Source organism: Agelaius tricolor, unplaced genomic scaffold, assembly GCF_023055355.1.
Source record: "Agelaius tricolor isolate 1412-34295 unplaced genomic scaffold, bAgeTri1.0.p SCAF_16, whole genome shotgun sequence".
Taxonomy (NCBI): domain Eukaryota; kingdom Metazoa; phylum Chordata; class Aves; order Passeriformes; family Icteridae; genus Agelaius; species Agelaius tricolor.
In genome coordinates, this window is record NW_027269276.1 from 17664509 (window position 1) to 17680250 (window position 15742).

The following is a 15742-nucleotide window of genomic DNA, read 5'->3' on the forward strand; positions in this document are numbered from 1 at the left end:
AGCTGAGGCTGGAGATGGGAAACACCTGAGCTGGTGATGGGACACAAAGACCTGGGATTGAGGTGATGGGAAGCACCTGGGATGGAGGTGATGGGATTGGAAGCACCTGGGATGGAGGTGATGGGATTGGAAGCACCTGGGATGGAGGTGATGGGATTGGAAGCACCTGGGATGGAGGTGATGGGATTGGAAGCACCTGGGGAGTGTGGGGCACAAGCAGGTTCCAGTTTGGTCTCTCCCAGTCCAGTTCCCTTACAGCAAACAGCAGGAAGGACCAGCAGCTTCTCCTGTGCCTGCCTAGGTAGGAGTGGGGGGGTTTGGGGGTGATTCTCCACCTGAACCCCACCTTTTGGGGGTGCTGTGGGCCCTGGCTGATGGGGGCAGCTGTGGGGGCCTCACTGGATTTGTTTGTCCCTGTCCCTTCCCCAGGCAGGTGTGCAGGCTGGGGGTGGGGCTGTTCTCCACTCTTCCACCTTTGTGCTCGTGATCCTGTGGCTGCCAAGCGTTGGCTTTTCCCTTTCCAAACTTGCTGTGCCCTGTCAGTCCTGCTGTCCCCTGCACTTCCAGGGTGCCACCACCCTGCAGAGCTGGCACAGCTGCTCTGGGGGCAGGGATTTTATCAGGTTCTGGAAGGTTCTGGAGAGCCACAGGGCAGCTCCAAGCTTGGCTTTTAAGAGTCTCATGGGGCAGGTGTGCTGGAAACCTCCCCTGGTGTCACAGAAGCAAGCTGGGAGAGCTGGGGGTGCTCACCTGGACAAGAGGAGGCTCCAGGGAGAGCTCAGAGCCCTGCCAGGGGCTCTGGGGACTGGGGAGGGACTGGGGACAAGGCATGGAGGGACAGGACAAAGGGAATGGCTGCCACTGCCAGAGGGCAGGGATGGATGGGATATTGGGGAGAAATTCTTCCCTGTGAGGGTGAGGAGGACCTGGCAGAGCTGTGGCTGTCCCTGGATCCCTGGCAGTGCCCAAGGCCAGGCTGGACAGGGCTTGGAGCAGCCTGGGACAGTGGAAGGGGTCCCTGGCCATGGCAGGGGTGGGATTGGAGTTGGGCTTTGAGGTCCCTTCCATCCAAACCATTCTGGCATCCTAAGAAAAGCTGCACTGACTGCTTCAGTGGTTTTGGTGAAAGCTGTGGAGTTGACTGGCCCTGAGCTGCTGCAGAAATGCTTTTACTGCAGAGGGTTTTGGATCAAACCCATTCAGGAGGAGATGGGTGGCTGCTCTCACTGGGTAAAACCTGCGAGTGTTGCCCAATTTAGTGCAGCTCTTTGAGGCAACCCCTCTTGTGGGTCGGAAGCCAAAGCTCCCTTGGAAAATCTGGGATTTCCAGCGTGATTCCCCCTGAGCAGCAGCAGCAGCAGCCCTGGGGGTCCCTGCTCCCTCCCGGAGCTGGGCTCGGGCCGTGCGAGCTCAGCAGCGAGGCACCGCTGCCATCTGCTGGCACCCTGGGGCTGCAGGGCTGCCCTGGCACCGCCCTGGCACCGCCCCGGGCACAGCCACACAGCCGGGGCTGCCCAGGGAACCTGGGGCGTGGGGCTGGGCCGGCTCAGCTGGAGCAAAGGAGGCTCAGGGGGGACCTTGTGGCTCTGCACAGCTCCTGCCAGGAGGGGACAGCCGAAGGGTCGGGCTCTGCTCCCAGGGGACAGGGACAGGGACAGGAGCAGAGGGAACGGCCCCAGGCTGGGCCAGGGAGGCTCATGGGGCAGATGTGTGACCTGCTGGAAACCTCCCCTGCTCTCACAGAAACTGCCTGGGGGAGCTGGGGCTGCTCACCTGGACAAGAGAACCTCTCAGAGCCTCTGCCAGGCCTGAAGGGGCTCCAGGAGAGCTTGGGAGGGACTGGGGACAAGGGATGGAGGGACAGGACACAGGGAGTGGCTGCCACTGCCAGAGGGCAGGGATGGATGGGAGATTGGGAGGGGATTGTTCCTTCCCAAGGAAGGGTTGGACACAGGAGGAATTTCTCCATGGAAAGGTTGCTCAGACATTGGAAGGGGCTGCCCAGGGAGGTTTGGAGTCCCCATCCCTGGAGGTGCCCAGGGAATGCCTGGAGGTGGCACTCAGTGCTCTGGGCTGGGGACAGGGTGGGGTTTGGGCACAGGGTGGGCTCAGTGATCTGGGAGCTTTTCCCAGCTCAGTGATGCCAGTCCCAGCCTGGGCAGGGCTGGCAAAGCTCAGCTGCCCCTGGCCATCCCTCCGGGGGGATTCCAGGCTCCCTGCCCGCCGGGAGGGGGAAGGAAGGAGTGACCAGAAGGATCTGAGTGACAGGGAGGGGACAGGGCTGTGAGCCAGGCAGGGGCTGCTGGCCCGGGGCTGATGCACACCAGCACGGGGGTGGCAACAAGGACATCAATTCCTGCACTTCACAATCCACAATCAGGAAGTGCAATCTCCCATGGTTATGGTGTTATTTTTCCATTATTTCCCAGTTTATTAAGGGTATTATTTGTACTTGCACTGATTTGAACCCCTTCCTTCTCTGCTTGCTAATTAAATGGTGATATTTTTACTGTGGAGCTTTGAAATAGGGAAATTCTCCAAGTTCAGTGGCTGCACAAAGCCTGGAGGGAGAACAATTCTCCTCTTTCTTCACAACCCACAGCAAGGAGAAAAAGGGCAAGTAAAACCCCAAACCTGGTCACTGAACCCACTGTGAACAATTAAACAAACTCTCCAAGCAGGACAGGAGTTGATTGGATTAAAAAAAGTGTATTGGATGCCCAATACAAAATAATAAACATGAAGTTATTAAAAAAAGCCATAGAGGATACAGCAAATACTACAGAAAAGCAAAAAAATTGTACAGAAAGGTCGACATCTACAGCAGTCCTTGAAATTCTTCTACATGAGAATCATAAAACAATGTACAGGTTTGGTTTGTTCCTTTTCCCCAAATGTCTGAGGGAAGCTGTCACTGCACAGCTGGACTATGACACTACAAGGATACACAATGTTCCAAAGTTAAAATCACAGGATATGTAAGAAAACGTAGCATTAAAATGTGAAAAAGTGCAATACAGATTGTACACTGAATTGAATAAATGTTTTTTCTTTTTTTTTTTTTTTCAGTTTAACCTTAAAAAACCAACTTTGAACAGTTGTTTTATCATTAAAAATATTCCCCCTCCCCAAATTCAATGACAATATTAACATTCATGGTGTTCTACATAAGGAATATTCACAAAGGCCCCCAGCTGGGAATACTGTGTGTAGGATGGCATTTCTTTGGGTATAGGTAAAAAATAGGCAAAGGAACAGATCCACACCCTCCTTTCTCAGGCCAGGGGGTGGATTTTATTCTTTAAATACATGTTCTGTAGCTTATTTTGCCCTGAATTGTACTGATTAAAAGTCCAAACATTAATTATCCAGGTGGCCCATGGTGCTACCATTTATTTAATTCCCTCCCCTCCCTCAATAATAAATAAATGCAGGAAATGACCCCACCCTCAATCCCTGCTCTCCCTTCTCCCAGGGACAGCTTCAGCTCCACTTCAGGGGCTAAAGGGAAGCAAAGGAAGCCAAGTTCTTTTTGCCACTTCAGTGGAAATCTCCTGGCAGAGGCACAGAGGGGCCTGAGCTTCCCCAATCCCAGCCCCTGAACCATCAGGAAGTTTGGATTCCTTTTATCCTAGAAGTGACATTGCACAGGAGTTCATTGGCAGCTGCTTGGGGTTTCTCTGTCTTTTATTTCTCATTTTACTGACTCCAGCCCTTTTTTTTTAATGCAGAGAAGGACAGAGCCAGGCAAGCAGACAAAGAGAGAAGGAAAACCCCTCTTCCCTCCCTGTTCCCTCTCCTCCCTTTCCAGGCAGGTCTGTGAACAGCACCTGGGTCACCAATACTGGGTTTATTTTAACATGGTTTCCAAAGTGTAAAAAAATACATTTTTGCCTTGGTTTGTGTTCAGGGAATCCTTCAGAGTAGGATTCCTGTGGGGATGGCCTGGGACAGGACCTTGTGGGCACTCAGTGCTCTCCAGGCAGGATCTGGGCTCTTGGGAATGAGAAAATCCTCAAGTTCTCAGAGCCCAGGGGACTCAACCCCAGCCCTGCATGCTCCTGATCCATCTTTAAACCAACAGCAACAAAACAGCTGCCAAAAGAAGCTCCCTGTAGGGTCACCTGGGCAGGAGGAGCCCAATTCCCAGGAGGAATTCTCTGAATGTTCCTAAAGGAGCCTCTTCCTGGCCCAGTGACCAGACACACAGTACAGCTGAAGATGTTTCCTTGTTCTTCAGTCTTCCCAGTCACTGGAAAAAGACAGGAAAACAACAGGAATGAACCCTCCCCCCCCCAGGATCCCCTCCCCTTCTCCCCAGCTACTTCTCCCCCCACTGAAAATCTGAAACTGCACAAAAAGCGACAAACAAGGCTCTCAATTACACCTCAACTCAAACAGACCGGGAATCTCACAGTGATGAGAGGAGAAAGTCAGGCTTTTAATAATTATAATATAAAAATAATAAAAAAAGCTTACAAAGAGCAGTGCAGCATCCCAAAAGGCCATGGATTAACTGCCAGAAGGGGACGTAATTATACGCAGGATAAAAAAACAAAACTGAACAACCCACACTGGCAATGAATTTTCATACACAATAGAACAAGCAGTCAAACCTCAGCCTAGGCTGTGGAAAACAACAGTTTCTCCCTTTTTTTTTTATTACAATATTTTTTTTTCCTTTTTATAAAAAAAGATAAAATAAAAACAACAAATAAAATTGTACATAAATGCCAATGTCCAACACTGAAAAGGCAGGGCAATCACACCACTGAGACAAAACCTGACCAGAAAAAAACTAATGGCGAGTCCACTTTGCTTTGCTTTTGTCCTGCTGGATCCCAGCCTGGCGTGGCCCATCCTGCTGGGTGCTGCTGGAACCCCACGTGGCTCCCTGCAGGACAAGGGGGTGACACTGGGGTCACCTGGGGCTGGTTCCTCTCCTCCTCCTCCCTCCATTGCTCTCATGTGCTGTCCCTCTTTCTGCTTGGTTGATTTCTTATTTTTTTTCTCTTTTTTGTTGTTTCCTTTAGCGTTTCCTCTGTACACTCCTGGTGCGGCAGGGCAGAGTCCGAGGCCGGGGCGCTCACGCCGTGGTGATGGCGTTCAGGTCCTTCATGAGTCCTTCCAGGTGCGCCATTTCTTTGGTCAGCTCGTCGGGCTCGTAGCTCTGCAGGGAGAGGGGCACTCAGCCAGGGCTGGGGCTGGCCAGGAGCCTCCTGGGGCAGCCCTGAGCCCAGCTCAGCCATCAGCACAAGGGCATTTATCCATCCATGCCAAGGTGGGGTTTGGGCACAGGGTGGGCTCTGGGCTGGGAGCGCCTTTCCCAGCCCAGTGATTCTGTGTGAACCCAGCCTGGCAGGGTTGGAAAAGCTCAGCTCCTGCCACGGGAGAGGTGCTGAGCTCCCTTTCCAAGTGCAGCCCTTGGGCAGTTGTGGTTCAGAGCTCCACTGGTCAAGCCCTGTTTTCCTGTCTCAATCCCTGCCTTTGAACCAAAGCAGGAAATGGAGAAGGATCTTCCCAGCTTAGGGAAAGGTCCTATGCACCTTTTATATGGTGCATTTGGAAATAAATTCATGGAGAGGTAAATAGACAGAAAAGAGACAGAAATACAACTGTGAAGAACTGCTTGACTGTGAAGGTGTCCTGAGTTCACCCCCACACACACTACAGGAGGGTCTGTGACTGCCTGCTGCTCTTGCACTTGAATTTGTTGGCAGAGTCAGCAGAAATTGCAGAAGTGGTGCTAGGGAAAGTCAGCACAAAGTAATGGAAGGAAACCTGCTTTTGCTGGCAATTAAACTTCCATTTTCCTGAAAATAGAAACAGGAGTTGCACTGATCACAACATAGACCAAACCCCTCTGACTGTCAAATCCATGTCTTAGGACCAGAACTGATAAATTCATGGATCAATCCATGTATTACAAAGGAGCAATGACTTAAAGCTACATGTTAATTATCTTAACAGTACCATCAGACACCAGCTTGCAAATGACCACAGGACCATCCCTGTCACTGCATTTGGTCAATTTGGGCTAAATTACCATTTCATTTTAACAGATCAGACATTACTGTGGACAAGTAAAGTAAAGCTATGTTCCAGGCAAAAAGGTCAAAGGAATACTTAAATGAGGCTGGTTTGGGATCAGGATAGCTGCTAAACCCACACATTTTTAGGATCAGCTGTCTCATTTCTGTCACCACTGTGGACAGACCATGGCCTGGCTCATCTCCAAACCCCTCCTGACCAAGTCCTTCCCAGTTCTGAGCAGTTTCCAGCCGTGACCTCTTCTCACACACAAACCTCCTCCTCCTCCTCCCCTTCAACAGCCAAGAACTTCCACTGTACCAAACCTCTGCCTTGTACAGCAAATCATCCCAGCCCTCTGCCCAACACATCATCTGCTAGCTCCTTACTGGGATACAGAGCAGCAGCTGGGAGTAAACTTCCTTAAACTCCTCCCTACAGCTTCTCCTAAAAACCCAGAATTAATTCAAATAACTACCCAAACCTGAACCTCACAGTTCAACTTGTAATTTACATTTTAAGACTCATAGTTGAACCAGTAATTTAATTTAATCTGGGGTTTTTTTTTGTGCTGACTCTACCTTGCACTAATACATTAATGAAAAAAAGTATTAATGGCTCTATTTAAATATTACAAATTAGTTGTGGAGTATGGGTTTGGTACTGACCAAACAAAATTAATAAAGCAGTAGTGACAGAAACACAAAAGGGCACCAAGATCAAGTTTCCTCACCAGCACATAGAGAAATAAAATCAGGAGAGTAAAAAACATGTGACAAAAGGACAATGAGGAAAAAAAAAGAAATATAAATTCTAAATGAGCATTTCCTGCAGCAGTGATGCAGCAGTGAATATTTCTGTATTAACAGGTGACACAATGGCCACAGGAGCAGCTCCTTGGCTTGCAATTGAAAAGGAAAACAGCTCTTCCAGTGCCTCACACCCAAAACATTCCCTAAAAGCTGCTTCCAAAGCTGCCCAACAAGGCTGCACCCTTCCCAAAAGTCAGGAAACTCTCCTGTGATAATTTACAAACATTTTTGGGATGATGGCTTGGAACACACATTAATGTCAAATGTTCTGTGTGCAATGGTACTGGGAATGCTCAGGGAATGGCACTGGGAATGCTCTGCAGAGCTGGGGATGGCACTGGGGATGCCCTGCAGAGCTGGGGATGGCACTGGGGATGCTCAGGGATAGCACTGGGAATGCCCTGCAGAGCTGGGGAATAATAATGACACTGGGAATGCTCTGCAGAGTTTGGGAATGGCACTGGGAATGCTCAGGGGATGGCACTGGGGATGCCCTGCAGAGCTGGGGAAGGCACTGGGGATGCCCTGCAGAGCTGGGGATGGCACTTGGAATGCTCAGGGGATGGCACTGGGAATGCCCTGCAGAGCTGGGGAAGGCACTGGGGATGCCCTGCAGAGCTGGGGAAGCTGCAGCTGCAGGACTCAGCATCAGCAGGACCCTCCCTGTCTTCCCCCGTTTCCCGTGCAGATTGCCTGGCACAGGAGCTGTGGCAGTGCCAAGCCCCTGTGGCCCTGTGGCCATGAAGGTGCCGGTGCAGGTGCCCACAGAGCCCCAGGGTGAGCCCTGCCAGCCTGGCAGGGGGTACCTACGCTCTCCGAGTCCTCCAGCATCCGTGTGGTCTCCTGCACCTCGGGGGCGCTGGGCACCACCACGGGCATGGGCGGCCGGGTCCTGCCCAGGGTGCCAATGGACGCCGTCTTCACCGCGTGCAGGGGGTGCCCAGGGGCTGCAGAGAGGGGGGGACACGTCAGGCACGGGCACTGCCCCTGCTGCCTGCCCAGGGAGCTCCTGGAAGGAGCACAGGAGGGACAGGGGGGAGTGGCTTCCACTGCCAGGCATGGATGGGATATTGGGAAGGAATTGCTGGCTGGGAGGGTGGGCAGGCCCTGGCACAGGGTGCCCAGAGCAGCTGGGGCTGCCCCTGCATCCCTGGCAGTGCCCAAGGCCAGCCTGGACAGAGCTTGGAGCAGCCTGGGACAGTGGAAAGTGTCCCCTGCCCATGGCTTTAAAGCTCCCTTTGAACCCAAAGCAGTCTGAGATGATTCCCTGAAGGAACAGGATTCTAGCAGGAGAAAGGAACACTTCAATTATGGAGTGTTGGATTTGAATTGCCTTATCTATGTACAGAAAATGACACCAACAAAACTCACCTCAGCCTCTGCCATATTTCCTGTGATGCCCAACCGCACCCTCCCTTTATTCCCCAAATCCCCACCCAACCCCACCCTCCCTTTGTTCCCCAAATCCCCACCCAACCCCAGCTCCCTTTGTTCCCCACATCCCCACCCAACCCCAGCTCCCTTTGTTCCCCACATCCCCACCCAACCCCAGCTCCCTTTGTTCCCCAAATCCCCACCCAACCCCACCCTCCCTTTGTTCCCCAAATCCCCACCCAACCCCACCTCCCTTTATTTCCCAAATCCCCACCCAACCCCACCTCCCTTTGTTCCCCACATCCCCACCCAACCCCAGCTCCCTTTGTTCCCCACATCCCCGTTTTGTGGCCTCACCTTGCTGGGTCAGCAGGGGGGTGCTGGGCAGGGCAGGGTCGAAGGGGCCCGCGGCGCTGGGCACGGCGGGCACGGCGAAGCTCTTGAGGGGGTGCGAGGGGCGCACGTGGGCCGTGGGGGGGCCCTGCGGCTCCTCCTCGGCGGGCAGGAACGGCCCCTCGGGCTCCGGCAGCTCCGCGCTGGGCACGGCCGAGCCCGCGGGCATCGTGTCCGTGCTGGGCGTGTTCCGGACGGACTCTGCAGGGACACACACCGACAGCAGGGGTCAGTGCTGCTCAGAGGGCTCACGGGGACACAGCTCCTCCGCCAGGGGCTGCACGGACCCCCTGGCCCGCTCCCAGGTGACCATGGGCTGGATGGGAGCTAAAGGAGCCGAGAGCTGAGTGACTGCACCTCTCACGCTTTGGTACTGAAAGAGCTCCATGTTCCAGTCCTCAGACAAACAGCACAGAACACGAATCTGCAGCCTCCTTTTACCCCAGAGTACCAAAGTATCGGCATTTTTAACCAGAAACTCTTCACAGCACTGGGGTGGTCACAGAGGAGCCACACCTGAAATCCATTTACTGAGACTCATGGAATGGTTTGGGCTGGAATGGACCTTGCAGCCTCAGGAACTGTTTTCATAAGGAAACACCACTTTTGGCTGAGATACCTTCAAATGGTGACCTTAAAGTAGAGAAGCTCAGAGTTTGCTTCATCCCAGTGTGTTACCCATGTGCACATTTAGCAACACCATTGCTTTGGGATTTTCCAGAGCACTGGAGACTTTACTGCTCTCTAAAACTACTACAAATGATTCTGATCAAGCCTGAAAGTGCTGCATGGAAATCACCCCCATTCTCTGTGTGCCCCCATTTTCAATAGCCAAGCTTGGACTTTCCTTCCCTGCTGGTTTCCAATTGTATTAATGAGGGGAAAAGTTACCCCATGAAGCAGCTCAGAGTTAATCTGAAGTTTCAGACTCCAGGGCAGGAGGAATCCCTGTTTGGAGCTGTGTGTAAAACATGGAACCCTCTTTTCCAAGGACATCCCCAGAGATGTCAAGGATCAATATCTGACCTACCCAGGAAAGCCCAGCCCATCCTGACAGAACCCCCAGAGGAGGCTGGCCCAGCTCCAGGCTGGGGTTTCCAGGTGCTTCCCTGGCTGCTGCACAGAGCAGCAGCTCCCTGAGGCTCGGTGTCTCACCTGTGGAGTCGGCCCTGTCCGAATGGGACATGGCAGAGCCCAGGGGCCACGGGCTGAGCTGGTGCTGCAGGAAGCTGCGGGTTGGAGAGGCGAGGCTGCCGGAGTGGAAATGGTGGTGAGGGGGGTCGAGGGAATGGATGGGATGAGCACTAATCACAGCTGTGGATGAACACAAGACAGAGAAACACTTAACACACACACACACACACAGAGGACAGGCTGGGGGCTCCCCTCCCTGCTCCCTCCTCCAGCAGGGAGCCAGACCCTTGGCTGAATGACAACCCAGAATCAAACCCTGGGTTATCACACCTCAAATGTGCTTAGGACAAAAAAGTCACCCATTTACAGCTCCAAAAACTGTGCCACCAGCCCTTAATGCACTGCTTGATTCCAAGGAGAAGTTCAGAAGAAGAATAAAGAGAATACAGATCTGTTACCCACATTGATGTACTATCCACTATTGAGATACTATGAAGTGAGGTGTGTTAAACAATAAACAGCCCTTTGCTTCCCAGCGTCCTTCCAGAATTTCTGTACTCCAGGAGGCAAAAAAGGAAGTCACTAGGTACACACCATGACTGCAAATGAGACTAAAATGGCACAGTGGATTGTCATAATTCAGTACTTAGGAGGTAATTAATAACTCCATCTGAACGCTCCAGTGGGTGGAAGAAAGCCATGGAAGGTTGTGCAGGCAGAGCTGGACACATGGAATGGTTCTGGTGGGGCTCACTGAGGAAGGGCCTCATGTGCCAGGAGGGCACCTCAGACCCCACAGTGGATGCTCCACTCCCACAAAGCAGAGCCTGTGGCAGGAGGCCCCTGGAGCCCTCACCAACAGGATGGAGAGGCCAAGTCTCAAGGCCAAGCTCCAGCAGGGCCTGGGCCTGGTCTGTGCCCTCAGACAAGGCAGGAGCAGAGCCTGGCCTGGGATGGGCACCTGCCACACAGCCATGTGTGACACAGACCAGCTCCAAGGAATTTAGTGTCAAACTGCATCCTCTGCTCCCTCCTCACACATGGAGAGCTGGGAGACAACAAGGAGATCACACTGCTTGGAGTAAAACCAGGAAACCACGTGCTACTCTTGGAAAAAGGTCATAGAACAAGAAGATTGACAAACTGAGCAATCAGGTCATCAGGACACTTGAAAAAGTAGGCAGAGATCAAGAACACCAAGTCCTCAGCTCAGTTTTTAATTGAAGTAAAAAGAAAGTGGAAATGTGATGAACCACTCTGAAACAATTCCATCAAATGGAGAGGTTGTGGCAGCAGTCACCTGGTTACAGGTGGGACATGTAAGGGAAGTCTAAAGCTCAGCCTGGGTGAGCTTGGTGTGATTTTACCTCCCAGTTCTGCCCCTGCACAGTAACTCCTGAACTCTTCTCACCAGGGTTCTCACACAGGGTTTCAGTCTGGCTGTTCAGAGTTCAGCCAAGTCCCTTTCCATCTTGGAGTCATTTGAAAACTCCAGATATATTGTTTAATTCTAAAAAAATTTCCTAATAATGGTAATTTTGGTATCAGAGAAGGATCCCAGGGCAAAGAAGTCTCAAGGAGCTCGGAGGAAAGTCAGAGAAGGCTCTGAGAGCAGCAACTGCAGAGATAAAGGGGATGGTGACTGCCTGGGCTGGGAGGGGAAAACCAACAGTGAGGAACCTGACAGAGATTCCAGCTCCTGTGGAGCAGCTGGGCACTGGCAGAGCTCCAAGGGAATGACCACAAGAGGCAGCCAGGCCCACAGGCTGTCCCTGGAGGAGCCCCAGACACATCTGGCCATGCTCTGCCCTCACCCCAGTACTCCCAATCCCTCCTAACGTGGTCTCACTGTGCCCACACCAGGAGGGCTCAGGAGCCTCCCCTGAGCTGCTCCTGCTGCCCAGATGGGATTTCCTGGGAGCAGGGAGCGGCTGCAGCAGGAATGGGGGTGTTCACTTACGCTGAGGCGGCTGAGAATCAAAAGGCATCATCATCTTGGGCCTCATGCCCCTCCTTCCTGCCAGCGTGGACATGCTGTCCTCTGACTCGTGTCCTGAGGGGAAACAGCCACGTTATGCTCTGCTCCAGCTCCTGAACCAGCATTCCCACACCCTCCCTCTAGTCCTGCTCCCAGGCAGCTCTTGGAGCCACCAGTGACCAAAGCAGCCCCTTCCCCCTTTGCTGGAAGGTGGGAAGATGGTGAGGGTGAGGATTTTGGGAACTGGATAAACTCCAGGCCACAGTGCAAACTTCTGGCAGTGACTGAGCTCTGGGCTGAAAGGTCAGAAACAACTCCAGTGGTTTAATATGAAGTGAGATGATCTTCCCATTACTAATCAGTATTTACCAAGAGAAAGTAATGATCTAACTCTTGGATGCTCCATTTCCTCACTAAAACAAATGATCCAACCCCTCCAGAGTCTCAGAAACCAGGAACAAACCCAATTCACTGCTTGGAAAATAAGAACAGAGAAGAGGAACTTCATCATCTCTCAATAAAGTGATGTCACCACCCACAGCAGATGCATCTCACCCCCATGGGCTCCCACCTCTGTAGGAATTCCTCCTTTGATGGATGTTGCTGTCCATGGAGTTGTCCACCGGGGTGATGTCCTGGGAGTTGCGAGGGATGGGGGTGTCTGTCATGATGGGGTTGGGATCTGGGGATTTATCAATGGGTTTGAGCTCCAGCCTCTCATGATGGATCCAAAGGTCTGGGGGTTTGACATCTTTGGAGTTCCCCTTGTACTTGTGGGAGCCGTTCACGGATTTGCAGGCGGCTCGTTTCCTGGGGAGGAGAGCACAGGGATGTTCTGCACTTTTGGAAAAGGCAACTTGCACAGAATTCCAGAATCACAGAGTCACAGAATCACTGAATCCCAGAGTCACAGAATCAGTCACAGAATCCCAGAGTCACAGAGTCACAGAATCACTGAATCCCAGAGTCACAGAATCACAGTCACAGAATTACAGAATCACAGAGTCACAGAATCACAGAATCCCAGAGTCACAGAGTCACAGAGTCACAGAATCCCAGAGTCACAGAATCACAGAATTACAGAATCACAGAATCACAGAATCCCAGAATTACAGAATCACAAGCCTGGAAGAGACCTCTAAGAGCATCGAGTCCAACCTATGCCCTAACACCTGCCCTAGACTCTAGCACCAAGTGCCATGGCCAGTCTTGTTTTAAACACATCCAGAGATGGTGATTCCACCACCTCCCTAGGAAGGGCATTCCAGCACTTTATTATTCTTTCAGTGAAAAATTTCTTCCTAATCTCCAACCTATCCTTCCTTGCCGTAGCTGGAGACTGTGTCCTCTGCTTCTGTCAGAGACCAACCCCACCTGTGCACAGCCTCCCTTCAGGAAGGTGCAGAGAGCAATAAGGGCACCTCTGAGCCTCCTCTTCTCCAGGCTGAGCATCCCCAGCTCCTTCAAACCTTCCTCACAGGGTTTGTGTTCCTTTTTGCCTCCTCTGGACGTGCTCAAGCACCTCAATGTCCTTCCCAAGCTGAGGGCCCAGAACTGGGCACAGCACTGAAGATGGGGACTCACCAGGGAGAACTTTCCCCTGGGATTTCCCTCAGGTCTTGCATCCAGCTGGGCAGGGAGCTTTGAATTTTGCACACAAGCCCCAGTGACACCTCAAAGCACATCCATGGAGTGCAGCCCTGGCTCTACAGCCCAGCCTTCCTTACCAAGAATGAAATTTGCAGAAATTGAGAGAATATTCCAATGCTGTGCCCATACCCCAGGCTCACCAAGCTCCAGCAGCAGCTGGAGATGGAGGTGCAGTTCTCCCAAGAGGATGGGAACAAGGATTAAGGACAGCAATGTTCCTTCCAGCCCCACTCAGGCTGGACACATCCCACTGGGGAGGTTCCCACCCTGCTGAGAGCAGCAGCAAACCACAGTGAGGCAGAGATTTGGGGTGGCAGCATTTGCTGAGAGCAAATGTGGGTTTCAGCACTCCTGCCATGCTGACTCCTCACTTTGGGCCATGGCAAAGCTGGAGGAGGGGTCCCTTTGGGAGCAGAGTTCCTGGGAATGGCTCAGACATTGGTAAATGTCACCAACAGAGCCTCTGGCAGGGGCCACTCCCAAGTCCTGCTCCCACTGGAGCTGATGAGTGACAGGGATCAGGTTATTCCCTGGCTGAGGGCACTCAGAAATTGAGATTTCACAGGGTTATTTCTGCCCTAAAATGAAACAAAACACATCTCCTGTCCCTGCCCCTCCCTGCTGCCCTCTCCCAGGCCCAGCCCCAGCTGCCAGGTGTGCCAGGGCCAGCTCCTCCCTCCCTGCTCCCTCCCCTGCAGTTCTGCAGGGCCGTGCTGCAGCACAGCAACTGCAGGTTATCCAAGCCTGGCTTTTCAGCACTTCCTTCAAAATCTGGATTGCATAAAACAGATCCTTTTCAAACCCCAAATACAGCTCTGGCCTTTCAAAGAACACACAGAGAGACCTGCAGGAGCACCACTGCTGCAGCATTAATGCAGCTGCTCTGAGGGAAGAATTCAGATACAAACCCTGGGATTTTGGAGCACTTTCCTAAGGAATCCAGCAGCACACTCAGATTCCCCTCCAGTGATCCTACTAAAAACTGGATAATGTCAATGCAAGAGTGAGGAGCTGCCTGAGCTCTTGGGCTCTCCCAGCTCCCAACACATGGATTGGCTCCACTTTGGAAACCTGTAAAGGACTGGCACTGTGGTATTTAATAATAAGAAAAAATTCTTCACCAGGATTTCTTCTCCTGGGAAGTTGAGAAGCCTCAGAGAAAAATGTAAATAATAATTATCTGATTGCTTCTCCTGTGTTTGCTGCTTTGGAATGTGGTCTGGAAGTTGTTTACCAACAGGTGCATGTTTGATTGGTTCCATGTGAATTGTTTTAACTTAATGACCAATCACAGCCAGCTGTGCCAGACTCTGAGGAGTCAATCACGAGTTTTTCATTATCATTCTTGTTAAACCTTCTGATGTATCCTTTCTTTTTCTTTAGTATAGTTTTAGTATAGCATGATAATATAATATAATATAATATAATATAATATAATATAATATAATATAATATAATATAATATAATATAATATAATATAATATAATATAATATAATATAATATAATATAATATAATATAATATAAAATAAATTTAGCCTTCTGAGAACATGGAGTCAGGTTCTCATCTCTTCCCTCATCCTGGGGACCTCCCAAACACCACACAGGACAATTTCTCCTCAGGGAGGGCAGGGGGAAGTGCAGGCACATCGGAAGCACTGCCCTGCTTTGTGTGTGAACTGATGGCTTGGAACTGTGGGACACTGCCAGGAAAAGCAGCCCAGCAGCAGCACCTACAGGCTGCAGGATTTGAAGGAAATAAACCCTAGAAGCAGAATTAAAGCACAGGAGTCAGTAAGGCAGGCAGCCCCAGCCCCAGCCCCGTTACTTTTTCTGGTGGGACGTGGTGCGGCGCGTGCAGAAGACGGCGACGATGACGACGATGACGATGGTGATGACGCCCACGGACACGATGATCACCAGCAGCATGTTGCTGTCCAGGGGGGATGTGGGGCTGCCATGGGGACTGTTACTGCCTGGGAGGGGAGAAAAGGCTCATTTATTACCCAGGAAATCAAGCAGTGCCCACCAAAGATGCCTGGAATCCTGAAATCAGCAGCAGGGGATGGATCTCCTGAGAAATGTTTGTTTCTCTGCATTTCCCAACTGTTTCTGTACAATTGCTCACCTGAAGTTGATTTATAGATCCTTTTCCTCCTGAGTCTATCACAATTTAAGTGCAGCCTGCTCAGTTATCACAAAAACCTCCCCACTCTAAGCAGAGTCAGTCTGGGACCCTGCAGCACCACAGGCTCCCCTTGGAGCCACTGGAATTGCATCAGGAGCCTCCAGGGGTCACTTGGCTCCAAAGGAACCCTTTATCAGCACCCTGAGGACAGGATATCCCCCCACCCAGCACTGGGCAGGAGCA

General features: G+C 51.7%; 1 protein-coding gene across 8 annotated transcripts in view; it reads right to left on the reverse strand.

Moving 5' to 3' along the window:
- Positions 1-2689: 2689 nt before the first annotated feature.
- The window catches only part of NEO1 (neogenin 1), a 181581-nt gene continuing 168528 nt past the window's right edge, over positions 2690-15742 (reverse strand). For 6 of the 8 annotated variants that reach the window (XM_071441906.1, XM_071441903.1, XM_071441902.1 and 3 more), the window contains 7 exons: positions 15200-15347; positions 12293-12531; positions 11704-11796; positions 9765-9923; positions 8574-8810; positions 7653-7789; positions 2690-5170 (listed from right to left, as the gene is read on the reverse strand). In XM_071441906.1, coding sequence (XP_071298007.1) covers positions 5087-5170; positions 7653-7789; positions 8574-8810; positions 9765-9923; positions 11704-11796; positions 12293-12531; positions 15200-15347 — 1097 coding nt within the window. In that variant the 3' untranslated portion in view covers positions 2690-5086. The remainder of the gene's footprint in view (positions 5171-7652; positions 7790-8573; positions 8811-9764; positions 9924-11703; positions 11797-12292; positions 12532-15199; positions 15348-15742) is intronic. The other 2 variants (XM_071441908.1, XM_071441909.1) reach the window with 1 other exon arrangement.